Source organism: Xiphophorus couchianus, chromosome 13 (assembly GCF_001444195.1).
Source record: "Xiphophorus couchianus chromosome 13, X_couchianus-1.0, whole genome shotgun sequence".
Lineage (NCBI taxonomy): Eukaryota > Metazoa > Chordata > Actinopteri > Cyprinodontiformes > Poeciliidae > Xiphophorus > Xiphophorus couchianus.
The window spans coordinates 2,438,921-2,459,575 of NC_040240.1; the positions used below are offsets into that span (position 1 = coordinate 2,438,921).

General features: G+C 37.1%; 1 protein-coding gene across 3 annotated transcripts in view; it reads right to left on the reverse strand.

Moving 5' to 3' along the window:
• Positions 1-20,655, reverse strand: part of npas3 (neuronal PAS domain protein 3) — a 281,452-nt gene that overhangs the window by 201,904 nt on the left and 58,893 nt on the right. For 2 of the 3 annotated variants that reach the window (XM_028035528.1, XM_028035529.1), the window contains exon 2: positions 9,895-9,993. The exons of the other annotated variant lie outside the window; for it this stretch is intronic. In XM_028035528.1, the coding sequence (XP_027891329.1) occupies positions 9,895-9,993 (99 nt within the window). The remainder of the gene's footprint in view (positions 1-9,894; positions 9,994-20,655) is intronic. 3 annotated transcript variants of the gene reach the window in all.

Consider the following 20,655-nt stretch of genomic DNA (forward strand, 5'->3'; position numbering starts at 1 on the left):
GGGCAGTGACTGATAAACATCATCACAACCTCTGCATGAGGGTCCTCCACACATTTACCACGCCTGTGGAGACACTCATCCACAGCATCAATGGTCTTATTAAGACGGATCCAATAGTCCATAGCATCCTCCCCAGTCCTGGGAACAGTACCATAAAAGTCTCTCATTGGCAGGTTGGAACATGTAAGTTCACTGAAATGGTGCTTTAATACATTAAAAACAGCATTAATTAACCCAGCACCACACAGTTCAGGACGGCACCGTAGAGAGACCTTCACCACATCACGGGCTTTGCCTGTTAACCTTGACATTAGCAGCCCATATTGTTCTTCAGGCGTCCCACAGTTAGCCCGAGACAGGTAACACCTCATCAGATCTTCCCATTCTTGGATGGAAAATGTGTCACTATTGTCACCCCTGAAGAATGGAGGGGCTTTGGCTTCAGACTGCACCACAACCTTCACATGGGGAGACTCCGGTAGAGTAGGAGATGCATTATTAGCAGGGTACTCCTGGGAGTGGCTGGCCTGTTGCACGGTGCACATTTTAGCTGTAATATTATCTCCAATTTGTTTTGCCAGGTCAGATATTAAACCACTGAGTGCCTCATGTGAAACATGTGTAGGCTGTGAATTAACAAAAGGAACTGGCGTGGAGTTTGCAACAGGCACAAACTGTGGATTTATCACAGACTGGTCAACTGTGCATTGTGACCAGGCACCACAGGCCTACCCCTCCCAAAACACGGTGAAGCATTATGTGGATTGTTTGCTGAACCAAAACTGACACCACTGCCTACATATTCAAGGTCCGGCAGATTTGCATGAGACATGTCTGTGAATTGCAACAAAGCAAACAATTAAAAGAAAAATGACTTAAAAATATATATATAGAAAAAAAATAATCACACACCCAGAGCAAATACAGAAAAAAAAACAAAAAAAACACAGCTTTTAATGGGAAACTTATTTTGTTGTTGTCGGTGTTGAGCGTCTAGCGCAAAAAAAAATAAATAAATATATATATATATATATATATATATATATAGTAATATGAAACCTGAAAGACCGCACTCAGGGCAAAGCGGCTCTAGTGGCGCAGCTCGGGATCACGAGACAGCCAGAGATCGTCACAGCTCCGCTGGACTGGGGTTCGCTGACTGCGGACTCGATCAGAGATGTCTCGGGTCGAACGGCACCAAGTGTGACCGGTGGACTTTTGCGTTGTGTGTTTATAGGACAAACCATAAAAACACCGAGTCTGGGTTTGGAGGCGGACTCCGTTTATTCAGCCTGTCAATCGGGAGATATTAGCATTAGCACGTAGCATGTGCTCCAGTTCTCCAACCCGATCTCTTCCCAGTGGAACGATTAAAAGGGCGCGCTAACATACCTGTCAATCGGGAGATATTAGCATTAGCACGTAGCATGTGCTCCAGTTCTCCAACCCGATCTATACAAAATCATAATGTTAGCATGCATCAAATCTTATAAATGCATAATAGCAACTCGAATGAAAATATTAACCTAACATTAATACAGAAGAAAAAAAATAAACATTTGGACAATATAAATGAAAGGATTACAATAGATTATAAAACTTGCCTCTTCCCAGTGGAACGATTAACAAAAGGGAAGAGGAAATGAACAACTTAACATTTATAATGGTGCTGGAGGACCCTGAACAAAAGAAGAAGAAAGTAGGGCGGAGCTGGAGGACCAAACCCCTCATAGCAGACACAGAGGAACACAAAGACAGACAAGTATAAGAGGGCAAATAAATTAAAGAAAACATTTTGTGAAAATATACAACAATATAGACCCAGTTACACACACATAAACATTCTGCAGGACTGACATTCCTGCATTAAACATTCATTTTGTTTGTCAATTTTTTATGTTTTACTTGATTTTACTTTGGCTTTGCAGTTTAATTTAAAGTTACTAGCTCAGTTGTAGCATTTATTGACTCGTGTTTTAACTATGAAGTCAAAGCATTGTAAAGGTAAAAATGTGTGTGATTGGATACATATGTGACATAATAATGATTTAAAAATAATATCAAATTGGTTCGGACTTCCCTTGTTCACTATAAGCCCGTCCCTTCGCCCCCAATTTTAACTGTTCATCGTATAGAAAAAATTACACGAACACAAGAGAACCTACAAAATAAGGGAGGGACCTAGTCACAAAACGTTACAGAGGATGGAATCCAAAAGGCAGAGGAATGACATTGCAAATACAAGTATTAAACAAATATGAGTAATAACTAAGGCAACAAACCAAAAACAAATATGTATATCCAAAAACTAACCACTCTTTCCGAGTGCTAACTTGTTAGCTTTTTAAATAGATTTCATTTTTCTTTGTTCAGTGCATTTTTTCTGAAAGGACAACTAGACATTATCATGACATTCATCATCCACTGGGCTGAACCTTGACATCTTTTGAAACTTTGTAAGAATATAAAGGAAAACTTTTTTAAAGCACATTTTAGTCCAAGTTTGAGTTCAAAAACGACAAACAGCACGAAAAAATATAAATCTTGCTTTGAAAAAAGAAAACTCACATTAATTGGAGCTAACTCAAGGCAGCACTGTACCTGCTTTGCCTCCCTAATGTATCCAACAACCAACTGCCAAGGGCCTGTTGTGTGTGAGCCAGGAGAATCTGAATCCAATTAAACTTAGTGATCAGGTTCAGCTTCGAATCATAAATGATGTGCGAATCAAAAGCGGCTGGAACAGAAATCAAAGGCGTAGGTGTGGGAAGTCCTCAGGTGATCTACTGAAGCTTCTGGTCTCAGTTTGTTGATAGGAGTGTGTTTATGTGTGAAGAGAAAAATGTTCTCAGGTTGAATTCTGTGCATTAAAAAGAAATACAGACTCTCGTTTAAAATCTTCAGTAAAGGTTTTCCATGAGGAATTATGTTCTTGATGTTTCTACCTGCAATCTGCCACTTATGTATTTATTGTTATACCCTTCTTCCTTAGAAACACTTTCTCCTGCACATTAGTTCTTCATTCTTCTATTTCTTAGCTATTTCAGGTCAGATAAAATGGGCCGAACTAAAGTACATGAGCTCCATATTTAACAAAAATGAACACCAACAGTAGAGAGGCAGAAAACCCCTCATAATTCATTGGCACTTTCTTATTGCTTTTACCAACACTGAGTTTGTTTTTGGTGAAGTGTTTTAACAAAAAGGTCAATGTGAACACTATAATAATGATGAACCTATTAAGGATTTTAAAAAATGAGTCAGTTAACTCACAATTAGACATACAAAAAAAGTGTTGTCTAAAATTAGAATAATAACAAAAAGTGACAAAAAGTTATTTTAAAAATATTTACAAGACATTAAAATGCTATTCTCTGAAGAAAAAGAAAAAAAGACAAGTCCTAGACTCATTATCTTGTCTGAATAATCTCTGGAAAACACAATACTAATTACAAAATAAGTTATAATTAATAAACACATTTATAATTGTCAGTATTATTAATAAATGCTAAACTATTGAATTCGACCAAACATATTAATATTATTATTATTATTATTATTATTTAAAGTGTTAATGTGTGTAAACATTTAACACATGTTAAAGCATTAAGTGTCAGATAAATTTTGTAAATTTCAGTGACATTCTATGTTATTTGCTCACTCTAAGTTTAAATTTAAATTTAAAGTTTAAATTCTACCTTTGAAAGGACTGGTGCATCAGGTGGAAGACATGAGACAATAAGACCATGTCTGAATTGTAACATAATAAAAAACAACACTTTTTACATCTAGAGTTCAACTCAAAATGAAATGACACTTATGCTTACAGGCCGAATAAAAAGTTCCATGGAGTTGACCCAGTAACTGAAGGAAAACTTGACCTCCATTCTGCTCCAGTCAGGATTTAACAGCCTGGCTGGTCGACCCTGCAGCTCTTACTGTAGTTTGGATGACTGTTTGATTAACTGTAAAAGACGAGGGCTGTTCTGGCTCGATTTTCATGGTCAACACCAAAAACTTAAAATAAATCAAAGTAGTGAAGTGAGATTATTTTTAATGTTCTCATGGTTTTTCAAAGAGCCTAACCAACGAAACAAAACAGAAGTTTTACAGTAGTTTAAAAACAAGGAATCTTTACTATGACATAGAATAGAATAGAATAGAATAGAATAGAATAGAATAGAATAGAACCATAATGAAGCTGTGATTGTTGACAAGTAAACATGTTTATTCATTCAGCCTGGGCTCTAGACCTGTGTTGTGACTCATTGTCTCTCACACACATTCAGCTAAATGCATACAGGTGCAGGAGAAGAAGACCATCCCACCCCACACATCCCCCCCCCCCACACACACACATACACACACACACTTAGAGTGTCTATCTTCATAGATCAGGCAGACAGGTAGACTGTGTGCGTTCTATGCCTTTGTTTCGACTATGATAGAGTGAAAACAAATGCAGTCAGTCCTACTGTTATAGACAGCAGTAAATAGTCTTGCCACTTTAAACTAGTTTTGTTTTTCCTTTGCACCACCGCACTGAACCAACACCTGTGTTTGTTTAGTGGAAACAATCACAGATTAAACTTCAGCACCACTTGTTAATGAGAATATATTCATCAGGTTTACATCTACAGCAACCCGTTTCACTGTAGCGCCATTAAACAACAATGTTAAAAACTTGCATGCAGGCGTGTGTGTGTGTGTGCGCGCATACGCAGATGCTGCCTACTGCAGTGATTTATTAATTATAGCTGAGATCTTCAGATTTGTCCTTATATTAATAAGCTAGTTACTGACTTAAGTCTGTCGGGTGAGTTAAAGATTAGGGTGATGGCAGGGAGATCTCTCCACCTCAAACATAGGGGGGTTATTATAAATCAGGTCAGATGCTTAGAATAGTCCTTAGAAAGAAAATGTTTTATTAAAAGAGCAAGATGAAATAAAATTTAAACTAAAACACCCACTTTTATTAAAACCACAGTGAACCCTTAATAAACCCTGTATTTGCTTAGACAACACTATTTATTGAGAAACATCATGTCCTGATTGTCATGACAAATCAAACTCAGGTAAGGAAAAATGATCTGTTCTTATCATGCTCATATCTGATGATTCAGAGATTAAACATTAGATTTACAATCCTTGTCGAAAACAAACAAATAAAAGGAGTCCCAGGAATAAGACAGAATGCAACAGACTGCTATACTTCGAATGCAGCTTCAAACAAGCAGCATGTTTTTTGACTCCACAATCTATCTTCTTTTTAGAACACAAAAGTAGATTTTGGTTAGATTAGTTAAAAAGGAGAAGAACCCAAAGACTGACAGCAGCACACAGCCTTTCACAATATAACTTTAAAGAATACCTTATGCTCATGTGCTCATATTTTTCTCCCTGTCTGAATCTATGCAATCCATTATTAACATGTTCCCTGTCAGACAAAGACACAGGTAGGTGATGAAAAATAGAAAAATAAAGACAAAGACAGAGAGAGGGTTAAATTATTGAATTTCGGATGTTCTCTTTGAAATAAAAAGTCAGATGGAGAAAAGAAGGATCTATTGTTTTGGCGAGTGACAAAAAAAAATCGAAGGTGAAAGTAGGTTAGAAAAAGAAGGCAAGGTGAGAGAGAAGGTGTGGCATCAAAGAAAGAAAGTTAACCAAAGTCAGCAACACGCTAGAGTCGACTCGTGCGACATTGGAGAGAAGACAGAGCTCACATCAGAGTGCATCACACCCCCGCCATCTAAACTATTCTCAGAGAGACAGACACATGAAGAGGAAGCAAGTACAAAGGTAAGCCCGATGAAGGAGAGGAGGGAAGGAAGGAAGACATAGAAAGGAGTAAGGAAACAAACATTAGAAAGAAAAATAGATTAAATGTCATATATTTACAATATACAGTAAATGAGAAGGTGTTTTTTTTCTGAAGCACTAAAGTTATATGTTCTGAACATGTTGGAGTGGTGGAATAGAGAATGTGAAAGGGGAAGATTTCCTTTGAGCCTGTAGTAGGACAGCAGAGACACATCGTCTCCCACCAGCCCTGTTACTCCAACTAAGTTTGGTTGTGAATGTGCAGTCAAACTCTAATATGGACCAAAAAAGCAAACCTAAGACTGTATTTGGCTGAAGCAAACTATCTGGTGTGGTTCAAATGTGAACACCAAGCAGACCAGAGACCGTTCCAAAACCATCCATCCATCCATCCATTTTCTGTTCACCCTTGTCCCTAATGGGGTCGGGAGGGTTGCTGGTGCCCATCTCCAGCTACGTTCCGGGCGAGAGGCGGGGTACACCCTGGACAGGTCGCCAGTCTGTCGCAGCGTTCCAAAACCAGTTAACGGATAATAGCACAGGGCATTCTGGGTCAATACAACCAAAACAAACACGCGGGTCGAGCGCTAGAGTGAAAAATGGTTAGTGGCCTTTCACCAAAGACAAGAGAAAAATTCTCCAACCAATTTTTCTGACGCCAGTTTTAACTTCATGAAGACAGAAGTTGTGCTTAGTGTCTTCAGAGGTTTTTTGTGCTGCAACATTTATAAACGTTGCAGCTTTATAAATATAAACATTTATAAAGTTCTGAAAATTTAAAACAATATAACCATGTTATTTATGTCTTTAATTTTTTACTGTATTTATTTCTGCATTCTACACATTTAAGACCATAATTATTCATATTCCTTAAATAAATAGGTTTAAGGTTTAAAGTCATTTATTTATTAATGTTTTGCAGTGACCCAGTCAGAATGCTGACATAAATCTAGATAGAGAATAAATTCTGAAACACTTCCTATCACGATAAGAGTTTTGGTTTATTATTTTCATGATAAATTTCAGCTACTGAAGGTAAATTAAAGAAAAACCCAAAGTGACAATATAATCGGAAATGTTATTCTTGATATTTTCTCTGCTGTTAGTTCCATGAGAGCATCATAAAATGTCAGTAAATCCAGAAATATGACTAAGTGCAGTTTAGTGATATAATTCACATGTGTTTAAGACAGTGGAGTCCTGAATGAGTGTACTTCACTGGGAATGTTTTTCAAAGACAGTAATTGTGTCTAAGGTAATCACATCCATACAGTTACTTAAAAATAAGTAATAAACAATTGTTTTTTTAAAATCATAATCTTTGTTGTTATCACAACAGTTCCACAAAATATTGTATTAAGTTTATATCAATCACCCCAAACTGTCCGTCTCCTTATATGTATGAAACTCTGCTTATTTTTACAGAAGAACAAACCTCCATACAACAGCTCACCACCACAGGCTGAGATTTGCACATAGATGTACAAATAAACAAAAACACACACAATCAAAGTAAATACAGAGTCCTAAACACACATAAATGCTCACATTTAAGTATATAAGCAGGACAGACAGGTGGAGAGGACATCTTGGGCCACCCAGCTGCTCCACCATTTATCTCAATTTCACCTTGTAGACGTGAGCGCTCAAACATACACAAGCCCATTGCATGAGTGTCACACTAAGCCAGAGCAAGACAGACATAAACACAGCAGACAAACTCACACACACACCCCAACACACACACATACCTGAGCAGGGCCCCGTTTCAGACAGGAAGATAAGTGAAACTCTTGAGTAAGTTCTGGGGTAATTATGAGCATATCCTGGGTTTTCCGTTTCAGAAAGCCAGATATCGGTGAAACCGGTAATGTAGTCACTACCACATTTTAACACTTCAGGCATAATCTATTCATTTATTTTTGGGTGTCCTAAGTACAGTAGTTATGGATATTTGGTTCAGACAAATAAAATTATCCTTCTTCTTTTGAACGTTAAATATTTGTAGCGTCAAGAATATTACTAATTCTCTGCAAAATCACACTCACACATCGACTGTCTGCCATGCTAACACTTGCTATTTTGCACTATTGCTAAGTATTGACGTAATTAGCAATACTTTTGCTAAATATGTCAAAACATATTTAACATATTATATATGTTAAATATGCTTCTATATTCTGCTTATGCTCTCATTACATTTCTAATTCCACTGGACAGATATGCACACTTGCAGGCTTCTTTTTACTCTTGTTGCCATGGTGAATCACGTTATCTGCACTCCATTGATGAGGGCGTCTATACTCATGCTTAGGCTTAACTCAGGTAACTTGACTCAGAGTTGAGTTACCTAGTTGATATCTCCTGTTCTGAAACCAAAGAATCTGGGTATCATTAAGCCGGGTCAGTTTATTCAGAGTAACTGAAGTCAACTCAGAGCTTATTAACCCTGTTTTCTGAAAAGGGGGCATGAGTAATAGTTTGTTGTTTTATTTTTTATCTTTTGTTAGTGAATCATGACTCACACCAGTGATTTAGGCATTAATTTACCTGACTGTTAAAACCTGCATCTGGAGTTTAATTGTAGTGCCTGGAAGTTGTTCACTTGGTCATTATTTTTATCTGTGCAGTTCCTGCTCTAGAGTGACCTTCACATGCTTAGGTTTACTGAATTAGGAGCTACTGACTGCTGTCACCTCTCAGCTCTGCCAAATTCTGTCACAAATCCCCTTTTTTCTCTAGTACTGTAATCTAACATGGACACAAAAAGTAAATATTTTATACAATGCACCAGGCATGAGTTCACTTCCTAGGGTCAAATCTATTTTTTTCCAGCAAAAGTGAGGATGATGATCTGCAGAGGGATGACAGATTTCTGAAATCAGTACAGAACACCAGTACATATTGAGAAACACGTTTTCATGTAAATATGTAGACGTTAAAAAATACACATACCAAGGCATACACATAGTAACTGCATTTAATCATATTTCCAAACTGACTGATATTCTGATATTGATGTTCTCGTGGGACAAACAATTGAGAAAAGAGCAACAACAACATTTCTGATCAATCTGTCAGTTTTGTTTTTATTTACCCTCAATAACTAAAATTTATTATGAAAATGATCAAATAAATATGATGACATATGTTCACACTTACTTGTCAGTTGCTCGATAATTAAAAGTGGAACAAAAGATAATATTCTCACATGTAAAGAAATATTTTACCAACTTTAGTGGGTTTTATTCCATATTTTCCTTTATTCTTTCACCACTGTGCACATACAGTATGTTAAGATAATCTCTGAAAACCGCTTTATTTTACACAGACTCTAAATTTAGACTAGTATAAATTCAGACTGTACTCGTTACCAAAGAAGAATTGAATTCTTGACTTTTTTTAACTACACTATCTTTAATAAAAAAACATGTTGGTGAATCATTTTAATGAGTGCACAAAACCGCTGATTTTAAACTCATTGACTGACAGTTTACGGTTTTGTTAAATCCAATATATCAATTTGTTACATGATAATAAAAAAAACTTTGGTCTTCTGTTTTTATCTCTAAGCAACTATAAATTAAACAAATCCTTTAAGGTTTGAATACTGGCAAAAAGTGAGCATTAATGTTTTCAGGACAATTATTTTTATCCATTTATTAACTACCGTTAGGTTAATATTAGTAGGAGACAATAAAACCTTAACTCTAAGCCAAGCAAAGGTGTTGGATTTTAAATTTCTGACTAAACCAGGGCATTTAATGGACAACTTTAAATGGATAAGTTGACTTTGGGTTTTCAGAAAAACACAGCATTTTTCTAGAACACATTCAGGTTATGGAGGACTTTTGAAAACTAATTATGCAACCAACTCTATAAATATTTTCAACCGTGATGGCCCGGTATCATAAAAAATGCTGACGCCCCAAAAAAGAGAGACTTAAACTAAGCAGAAAACAACCTAATCCCAGTTATCATTCATCATTTGCTCTTGATTGATGCATAACACAAACACAAAATCTACCACTGCTAATTCTACAGCTACTGAGGAGCTGACGCCAACGTTACCATGGTGAGGAGGTATGCTGCTGGCCGGCCAGGTGAAGGGTCTTGGGCCGGGCGTTCGAGCAGCTGCCTGCATTAGACGGCCGCTCCCAGTAGGGGTCACTGTGAAACACACACAAAGATAAAGCGTGGAAAAGTTCTTAAACGACAGCCTTAGGACACAGAACCAGGAAAAGTAGAGAGAGTGAGGAGAAAATAAACAGGACAAAATATCAGCACCATTGTAAAAGGGGAAAAGGAGAATAGATATTAAGAATACATGTATTAATCTAATACAAAGTGAAGTACAAGTACCACTGGCAGGCACATACTAGACTTAGACTTAGACTTGTACTTTATTGATCCTTTGGGAAGACTCCCTCAGGAAATTGAAGTACTATACATGAAAGTATTTTTTTAAACAGTATTAACAATTTGATGTTGTCATATCAGAAACTAATTGAAAAATGGGCATTTTTAGCTCAATGGAATAGAAAATCCAATGATTATAGACACAGTATCTATTATGAAAAATAAACTCTCCATCTAAAAAATAATGTTCAAAATTTTCTGTTCAAAGAAATGTTTCACCAAAAAAAATACAATATCTCTGTGATAATTTATGCAAGATGTACAAAAAATTTTAAGAAAAAGCCTTGAGGAATCTAAGCCAACAAAAAGGCTGCACACACTCACACACCCTTATACTGTCCTACTGTAGTCTGTTCTTACTATTCTAGTCCTTTTTTACTAGATGTGTTTCTTTGTGCTGTCAATCGATTAAAATAATTTATCAGACTAATCAACTCCAGTTGTGGTAAATTTAGATTAATCGCTTTGCTAAATTTTGTAAGCTTGAAATGTAAAATTGCACATTCTCAAAACTATTAAAGAAAATGCTTTAATGTCTCAAACCAAACATCTCAGTTTTCTAGGTTTAAGGACGGTTTAAAAGAAGTCATTTGTTTCAAACACAATTTACAAATGAAATGTAAACTGATTATGCTCCTTTGGTGGAACAATGATTCATCATCGCAATAAGTGGATAAGATACATACTATCTTGGTTTTATCCAAACGTACATGACTGTTATTTTTGTTGTTTTTTAACTACTTTTTGCCACTAGTGGCCTTTATTTGACACTAATCTAAAGGGGGCAGAGAAAAGGGGGAAATACATTCAGCAAGGAACCAACGGGATTCAAACTCAGAACGGCCGCATGAGGCTTAAAGCCACTGTATGTGTGGCGCGGCTCTAACCTCAGTGTTGCCGCTGAGCCCACCAGTCTAACTCCTCGTTCATCTTTTCTCTCACATTTGTAACTCTGCAATTATGAATTTTGTACAAAACTGTGGTTAACCGTGTAAAGCGCGGCTGTGGACTAGGTAACCCTTAGCAGGAGAGAGGCTTTTATGTGAAAATGAATAAATCTGCATTATGTAATATTAAGGCGTTAAAACGTTTTAGATTAATTGCATTGACAGCCCTAGTTTGTTTTATATTGTAGCTTGTTGTTTTGTGACTGTTCTTTGATTGACAGTGATGAAAACCAGAGTGAAATTCCTTGTTTATTCCTGCAAACTTGGCAAATAAAGTTGATTGTGATTCAGATAAATCGGCACAAAATTTCAACCTAACTTGGCTTGTTAGGAACCAACAGCGTCTCAACATCATGCTAAACGTTCAGTGATTAAATGTCACCTAGCAGTAAAAAAAAAACCAGCAGGAAAAAGACATCTTTTTCTTTATCCACTGGTCGACTAAACAGCTCAAGGTTTGTAAAATATTCAGGAATAAACAGATACAACTGCAGTTTAGCTGCTTTATTTCTCCGTTTATATATTTATAGCAATGCTAAATGGTGCTGGCTGGGATTTGACAGGAAGGCAAAGCGACGCAGTCAAATACAAAACACAAAGCCGCCCCAGAGTCTATACACAGAGAATTATTCAAATTTTACACACCCACCAAAGACAGGCTGTCAAAACCCATGTTGATGTGGATTTCTCATACTGAAAAAAAAGAACACAGGAGAAGTCAGAAAAATAAAAGAGAGAAGAGAAGAAAAACTACGAAACGGAGGCAGAGCAAGAGAGGCTAGAGAGGGAGAGGAAAGAAAAAAGAGAAACAGTGAAGCAGTGTCAGCTTCCAGGAGAACATTAGCTGAACTGTGTAGCGCACCATGAAACCATTGATAATGTTGTTCTTGTTTTGTGGACATGTATTACTGTAAAACAGTTTACTGAGGCGAGCTGCCCACTATTGTTCCTGTCAGAGGTTGAAGTGAGGGCAGCACCGGCATAACCTGTTTCAGTTTACAGCAACAGCAGAACACAAAGAGCTGCTTTCCAGATTAAATGACCCAGATAAAGTCTAGAAATTGGATTGCTTTTTGATTTGATGCATGTTTAGGGAACATATCTGTTAAAAATGTTTTTAAAAGCAGTAAAAATAAGACTGTGGCTATTTGGAAAAAGGATTCTGGATCATGACAATGGTTAATCCATGGAGCAGCAGCAGGAATTATTTAAATAATAGTAAATGACAGACAGATTCCATTGCTTACTTTCCTAGGTACATTAAAACTGTAATTTTTTATTCTTTACACATAAATGTATCAATTTAAATCAAACAGAGCCACAGGGAACTTAACTATTCACAGTTCAGAATTCCCACATTAAACTATTTGCAGGTTTCTCTCTGGAATGTAACTAAAATTGTTGGTTAGTAATTTTACTACTTGCAGATTTTTTTTGTTGAGCTCATCTAAAGAATTCTGCAGAAAATGCAGCTTGAGAAGCTGAAACAGCAAGGCACAATGCTACTTGACATGCTATTGGTTAGCATTTGCAAAGCAGTCAATCCAGAAGCCGCATTCATTTTCCTTGGCACTGATTGGCTGTCCCACCAAGAGCGGAGATAAGAAACTGCAGATGTTAACTTCTGTAGTAGAACCAACAATGTTTCCAATGTGTGTTTTAATGCATATTAAGGTATATTTTGTATCTGAACTATATAATAGGTAGTTATAAGCATTTTTAGAAAAGGTTTTAAGTATTCATAAACTTCAGTTGTTTGTGGATGGTCGTGGCTGCTAACCCCTTCAAATACAGGGGATCCACTCTAATAAACAATAAACAAATGTCATGTTGTGGCTTAAATCATCTTAGTGAAGACTGGTGACTTAACAGCTGTCCAGCATACAGATTGAAAAATGTATGCTGGACATTAAATTTTTTTTACTTCTTTTTTAACCCTGCCTTGGTCTTAAGAGATGGGGTCATTTGGACCACACAAGTTTTTTACTCTGTGCGCGGTCCGGCAGGGTCGCACCTGACCCTGTGTGTGCTTTTACCAGGTGTTTTTTATGCTTTCAGGATCTAAAGGTACAACCCCACACCCCCGCTGCCTGACTTTGACATTTGCTGCGCTCCTGCTCAGCCTGCGCCAAGCCAATAGAGAGTTAAAGAATGTAAGCCAGAGAAAGTCATCGCTAAAGCAGCTGGCTGTTCACACAGTGCTGTTTCTAAGTAGATCATTTAGAAAGTTGAGGATAAGGGAAAAACATCATTTACTTCAAGCCTTGAACGGATTATGAAGCAAAGCCGATTCAAGAGACAATCAGGATCATCTAATTTGGGCAAATGAGGTCAATAGATCAACATATTCAGTGCAGCCATATACCAGAAAATTTTACAGCACTGCATTTTTCCTGTGTAGAAAAGCTTTGTGGAGATGGTGGTTTCCGTTTCAAGCAAGACTTGGTTCCTGCCCTCAGTCTGAAGCACCAACACATGCTTTACCTCTCCAGTTACAGAGGTAAAGCATGACCTTAGACCTCTCCAGTTACAGCTCTGAGTTGTGTGGCTTATTTTACATTTATTCCAGGAAAAATACATCACAGCGAAACATGAAAACAATGGTTTCAAAGCACAAAACCTCCCCATTCCATCCACTCGATTTTTGCTCTATCTTAACTGCTGTCAATCAGTAATCCAAGAGTGGCATTGTTTTATCCTGGGGTTGAAAAACAACAAGAACATCATTGTTCTTGTTGTCATTGTTCTTGACCCCTGACCTTCACCTCACTGAAGGTCAGGGGTCATGATTCAGATATAAAAAACAGACTGACATCCATGGGCATCCGAAAAATCCTAAAACCACTGCTGACCAAACACCCGTCAAACACCTTTGACCCGTCTCACTTTTGAACATGGTGACAATCCTCAAGGTTTCTGGCAAAATATTCTGTGGACTAAGAAAACAAAAGTGGAACAGTTTGTGAACTATTTCTAACACCGCTTTTCATCAAAGGAGAATCATTCCGACAAACATGGTGATAGTCTGAAGGTCTTTGCTACTTTGATTACATCTTACAATCGATGGAACCATGAATTGTGGAAAATGTCACCTCCACATCACCTAACTATACCCTAGCTATGGGCAATTGTTCCCAACGCTGCACTACTATGGGAATAGTTGTACAGTTTTATATGATCATTTTTACAATGATCATATCCAGCTATGGAGAATATTAAGGGACCACTGCACTGAACCCCATTGAAAACCTCATGGCTATTCTTCCAAATATTGATTTCTGAACTCTTCCTGAGTTAAAACATTAGTATTGTTGTTTCTAAATGAATATGAGTTTGTTTTCTTTGCATTATTTGAGGTCATCTTTTTAATCATTTTGACCATTTTCTACAAATAACTACAAAATTTTTACATGGAATTTCAGAGACATGTTGTCAGTAGTTCATAGAATAAAAGAACAATGTTCATTTTACTCAAACATGTACCTATAAAAAGTAAAATCAGAGAAACTGATCATTTTAAGTGGTCTCTTAATTTTTTTCAGAGCTGCATATACTATATTATATATTATAGACTCACCAATATTTTCCTTTTCATGTAAATGAATTGACTGTAGGTCAGATTCCTTTTATTTCAAAGAACAGAAAGAAATGATCCTGTTTTTTCTTTATTAAATGAAGTTTCCGTCACACAAACCCACACTCACAGCTGACCTCTCCACCCTGCTGTGTCTGCTATTAACAGAAGTGAGACCTTTGGTAAAACAATCAATCTCCAGAGAAAGAATGAGGTTCATAAGGTCACTCATCACGTCAATTATTTGTTTCAGCAACATCACACTCCTACTCCATTTCTCTGGCTCTCTTTTTTTCTTTCTACAGTGACTTTTTTTCTTTCCATGATCTCTTCCTCTCTTGTCCCCATTCCCCATTGTTTTTTTCTCTTTCCTTTTTCCCCACTCTGTTCTTCCCTCCTTTTCTAACATTTCTTGCATCACTTACATTGCCTATTGCCTCTGTATCTCTATCTCTCCAGCAAATTATTTCCTCTTTCATCTTCCTCTGTCACTCTACCTAACTTTTATAAACTCATCTTTCTGTTCTGTTAACCATAATCTGTGTTCTCATTAATCCTTATTGCCATCATTTGTTTTCGTGTACACGTATACATAGATTTAAAAAAAAAATTATTTTTCATTCTGATTTTGTCTTTTTTCCCCTTTCTTGTTCAATCATCCCTTTTGCTACTTCCTCAACTTTTTCTTGGTTTTCATTTGGATTGTGCACCTTTCTCTAATTTTGACAGACCTGTTCTGTGCCACATTAACTACTACATTCACAGGATAAAGACTTGGGCAAACAATTTCAATGCGATACCACACACACACAAACACAGTCACATAATGACACAGGCAAAGATACACAAGCAGAAATTCAATAACCTGTGAATAAACAATGTCACTGGTTTGTGCACATCGACACACATCCAAAGACTGACTTATAGGTAAAAGCACACTGAAATGCACACGCAGACACACTAGATCTAAACACACACTCCATCAAGCCAAAATGGCAGTGGTGGGAGGCAGCACAATGGGTATTGCCGGGTGCAGGCAGAGCTAAATTGCAGACAGCGAAGGGGAGATCTGGGCCATTTTTCAAGGCTGACTATTTATTACAAATTGGCTACCAGGGCATTGTCTGGGAATACATACACATACGGTTTCACACGCATAGGCACGCACACACACATTCGCACAAAGTAAAAAAAAAAAAAAAAAAACCTAATCCTGGCTTGTCCTATTGTAGCCCATAGAACTGCAGAAATCTGGTCTTTTTTCTCGCTCTCAACAATTTCCACAGAATAAACCGTGTGATTGAAAATGTGTCAGTTTAGTGGGGAGCGACACTGCCACACATACACACACCCCCATATACCAATAAAATACAAGAATACACATCAGTGTTTATTTGGTGTAACCACGTTGTTTGTTATGAGACTGTTCAAGTACTTCCAGGGCAGGGTCAAATGTCCACCCTCTGCAACAGCTATACACACCCAATACACACCACTGACAGAAACAGCTGTCCACAGTTAGTGCTCATGTTCTGGTTCAGGTTCAACCTCTCAGTTTTCCTTCAGTGCAGAATTAAATAAAATGCAATAAAATGACTTATTTCTTTATGAATTAAGCACAAAGTTTAATCACATAAAGCTGTGACGGTGTAGATCAAAATTTTAAAATTAATTCTAAAACTGATTGCTAGTCAGTGCAAAAACTTTAAAACCAGAGTTACAGTTTATCAATTCTTCTGCTGGGGAGAGTCTACAGACATGCAGATGTCTGGAGTATCTGAAAACAAACTCATCTTTTCTAACAACAGAAACCTAAAAGCTGGTACATGGCCACAGCAGAAGTGATGGTTGAAATATCTACAAAATACAGACAACAAGTCATAAGAAGCATAGAGACAACTGATGTCGTCAGGTATTCACAGCTATCGACCAATAGAAACTGACAGCTCTCAGTGAATGCCGAGCTGCACCAATAAACTGGCTCCTAACAGCTGAGGCCATTTCCACTGACAAAGATCTGTTACCAAGATCAGCTTTATTAGGTCAACAACAATACTTTGGAGGGGTGCAGAATACATGTGAACTACAAATCAAAATATGATTGGCTAATCAAAATGTCATTCTGAATGTATGTTACTGCTCTGTAACAAACCCTGTCTGCTGACAACATTAAACTACTGTGGCACATTGCAGGATGCCTGAAAAGCTGTTCTTATTTTACACTAGTCTATCACAGAGAAGTAGCCCTCCATTTAAAGGAGAAAATAAATTATTTAGATTTTTTTTGTTTGTTTCCATGGTCAATATTCTCATTCTAAGCTCCCTGATGGGTGATGGGGAGGTGAATTGGGTTAACTGGTACTTCCCAACAGTTTTAATAGGACACCTGTTCAATTTTTTTTAATGAAACATTTAGCTTTACATTTTCTGATGACATTTCATTAAATCCAGATAACAAGTAGATAGTTCCTCAATTCAACAATTATAAGAAAGTCAGATACTCATTCTGTGATTCCTTGAAATTTTTGTGGTTTTCAACAATGTACTCTATAAAGGCTTGCTCCTAAAATCATGTTCTTATGTTACTAAACACCTCTCAGTATTCACAGATTTCTGTGGAATGTAACTTTAAAATATTCACAGAAAATCTCTCAATTCCCATAGTTTTTCAAAATTATTTAAAAGAAAGTGAAGCTTGAGAAGGTCAAACACCTAGACATAATGCTCATTGACACACTGTTGTCTGGAGTTTACGAAGGTAGTCCAAAAATGCCATCTATTTTCAATGGTGCTGTACCCCTAAAAGTGGAAGACGTGTGTATTAATGCATGCTGCAGCCCAGGGAGTAAATCACAAAGTCAAATTTATTTTAAGTCATATTTGCTATATACAGCATTTTCATAACAACTGAAGGTAATATAATTACTAGATTTTACTATAAAATGGTTTTATGTGGCTGGAAAACACATAATACGGCCCCATTTGTAGAAATGGCAAATATTCGCGTATTTTAGGTTTTCATAGACAGCTGTGGCCCCGGGCCCCTGAAAATACAGGGGGTCCAGGGAAGAAGTGTTATACATAGTCCTGTTTTGGGTCCCATAATATAAAATAATAATAAATATCTAGAATAAAAATTGTATTTTATCTGGTATTTTAATGGTGGTATTTTAAACATTACGTAAGCATTAGACAATGCATCAGCCACAATAAGAACCCAGAGCTTGGTTTAAAGAAAAATTCTAAATAAATAAAAACAAGCAAGTTGTTACACAAACTATAATAATCATACAAGAGCTCTTTATAAATGTATTTGTAGATTTTCTCTAAGTGTCTTACATCCACCACCCCACCTCAAGCTAAGCATGTGCATGAGAAAAAAATGTGGCTCAGTTTAGTTTGCACACATTATCTGCAAATAACTAGAATAAATCCAGTGCATGCAACACTTGTGCTGAAGAGCAGTGCATGCAGCCATAATGGATTCTGTCATTTGAAATGGATGAAGTTCCATTAGAGAGCAGCACGGTCGCCGGGCTAAGTGTGATGAAGGGCGAAGCTTTACCATTTCTCTTTTTATTTTAACAACGACAAAGAGGAAGCGGCATCCTGGCTCTGGAATAATGGAGCACAGTTGGATTGTGGAGTCTGCAGACAGAAAGGTAGACGTATGCAAAAACAGAGTAAGTCTCTGTTTTTTCTTAGAACTGGGTAAGAGAAAAAATCCCCTTTGTTTTAGAGACTAGAGACAACCTGTCCCCTTTTGAATGCAGCAGTTTGAAGCTACTTTCTGTTTCTATTTAAATCAACACAACTTACTAATACTCCATTCTACCATGTTATTCTGTCCATGTTTTTCAGATATCTTTATTCTTTATTCATCACTCACCTACTTCTGTCTTAAAGTAAATGGGGTCCATGTCAGCAGACCCAAACACACACACATGCACCCCCCCACACACACACCTCTTTACACTCACAGATGCATCCACGCATAGATGACATGTTTATTAATCACCTCTTTAGGAGGCTTCCAGCCTGATTTACCGCTGATTTCTTAGCTGTCATCCCTGAGAACAACTGGCTGACATTTACAGGTAGAAGCATTCTGCAGTATGTCACACACACACACACACACACGCACACACACACACACACACACACACACACACACACACGCCCACCCCCCCCCCCGCACACACACAACATGCAGAACACAGTCATAAAAAGGACTTGCTCAAGTTGCCCTGAACATGTACAAATGATGCGCGGACACACTCAAGACAGTAAGTCTGTCACACACTAACACACCTTCACAAGCTCCCATTCTGCTCTTCTGTTTCTGTTTTGTCTTTTTTTCAGATTCATCTGTTTATCTAGTAATTCAAACTGTTCGACAAGTCATGGGGACAGATCAAAATTGTCCCCATTCTAATTCTTTTTGTTCACCAGTAACCGGTAAAAAAAAAACCTAAAAATGTGTTATTCTAAAAAAGAAAGAAAAAAAAGCATTGATATTTTCCCCCAACAAAATGATTCAACATGACTAAAAGAGATCGCCCAAACAAGATCTTAGACATTAAGATTTCAAACTTTTAAAATTTTTTCTTGCAAATGTTTTAAGACAAACATACAGATTTCCAAAAACAGTTTAACTCTTTAATTCATAGACAGAGAAACAATGTGAATGTGGATGTGAATATGGGAGTGTACCTGGTTCAGTTAGCATGCAGAATTAGTCCGTTCTCAGAGTTTGTAATCCAGTCTGACCTGGTTCTGAACAGAATTCAGTTTATTTAAATAGCACCAGCTCAAATCACATGTTGTGTTAAGACACATTGAAAAAATAAATAATTTTATCTAATCCAATATTACAGACATATTCTAAATTGACTCTAGTTATCCAACAATGGAGTCAATTTAGTTCATGATTCAAATACGGTAGGTTAAAACATTTAGGAAAACCCAGCAAATTTCATTAAGTCACTGACTGCAGAAATCTTTCACACTGAGCATGCAGAACAGAAAACTCCCCTTAAACAGGAAGAAACATCCAGCAGGACCAGAACCTGGCTCACTGTGTTGGGCCCACGCTGTTTGCTGGCTGTGGTAGTTTGGAGGAAAACTGTTTTAAATTGATTCTCTGTCTATTAAAATCTAATAGTTTAAATAAATTTAAACTATTAAATCAACCCTCTTATTTCATTCATGTAGCCATGCATGTCCGATGAACGGCTGCATTAAAGACAAAACAAAGAGAGCTTCACTGATCCCATATTGAAGCCACAGACTCTTTCCAATGGTCCCCCATCACAACCCGATAACCCCGAAAACTTTTCAGTCAAATCCTGAAACAACTGACACAAAACCACAGAAGAACTGATCCAGCAGTACTTTCTGTGTTAAAGAAAGTGAAAAATACAATCAAAGTAGTATCTCCTTTACTGGCTTCATCCAGCAGAATCAAGGTTCTCAAATAAGAAAGAGAAGGATACATCCCATCAGGGTTTCAGGATGAGATTCAAACAGAACTGGGAATTCGGTTATGGATAAATTTATAAATTGGACCGTACAAACAAAGAATGCCTGGCTCTGTTTTATTTTGGCATCCATATTCAAACCGTTGCCCAGAGCAAGAAGTGATTACCATAAAAGATAAATGGACAGCATCTACACACCATTTCCCAGTAATACTGACCACACAAAGTGGTGCATGTACCATCACACTGGCACGTATTCATACACTCATGTAGGGCTGTTGTAAACAAATATTTTAGTAATCCAGTGTTCTATCAATTATTCTCATGATTAATAGAGTAATTGGATTAAAAAAAAATCCTGAAATAAAATATTGGTAAATGTAACTTAGTGTTACTATCAAATATCAACCTC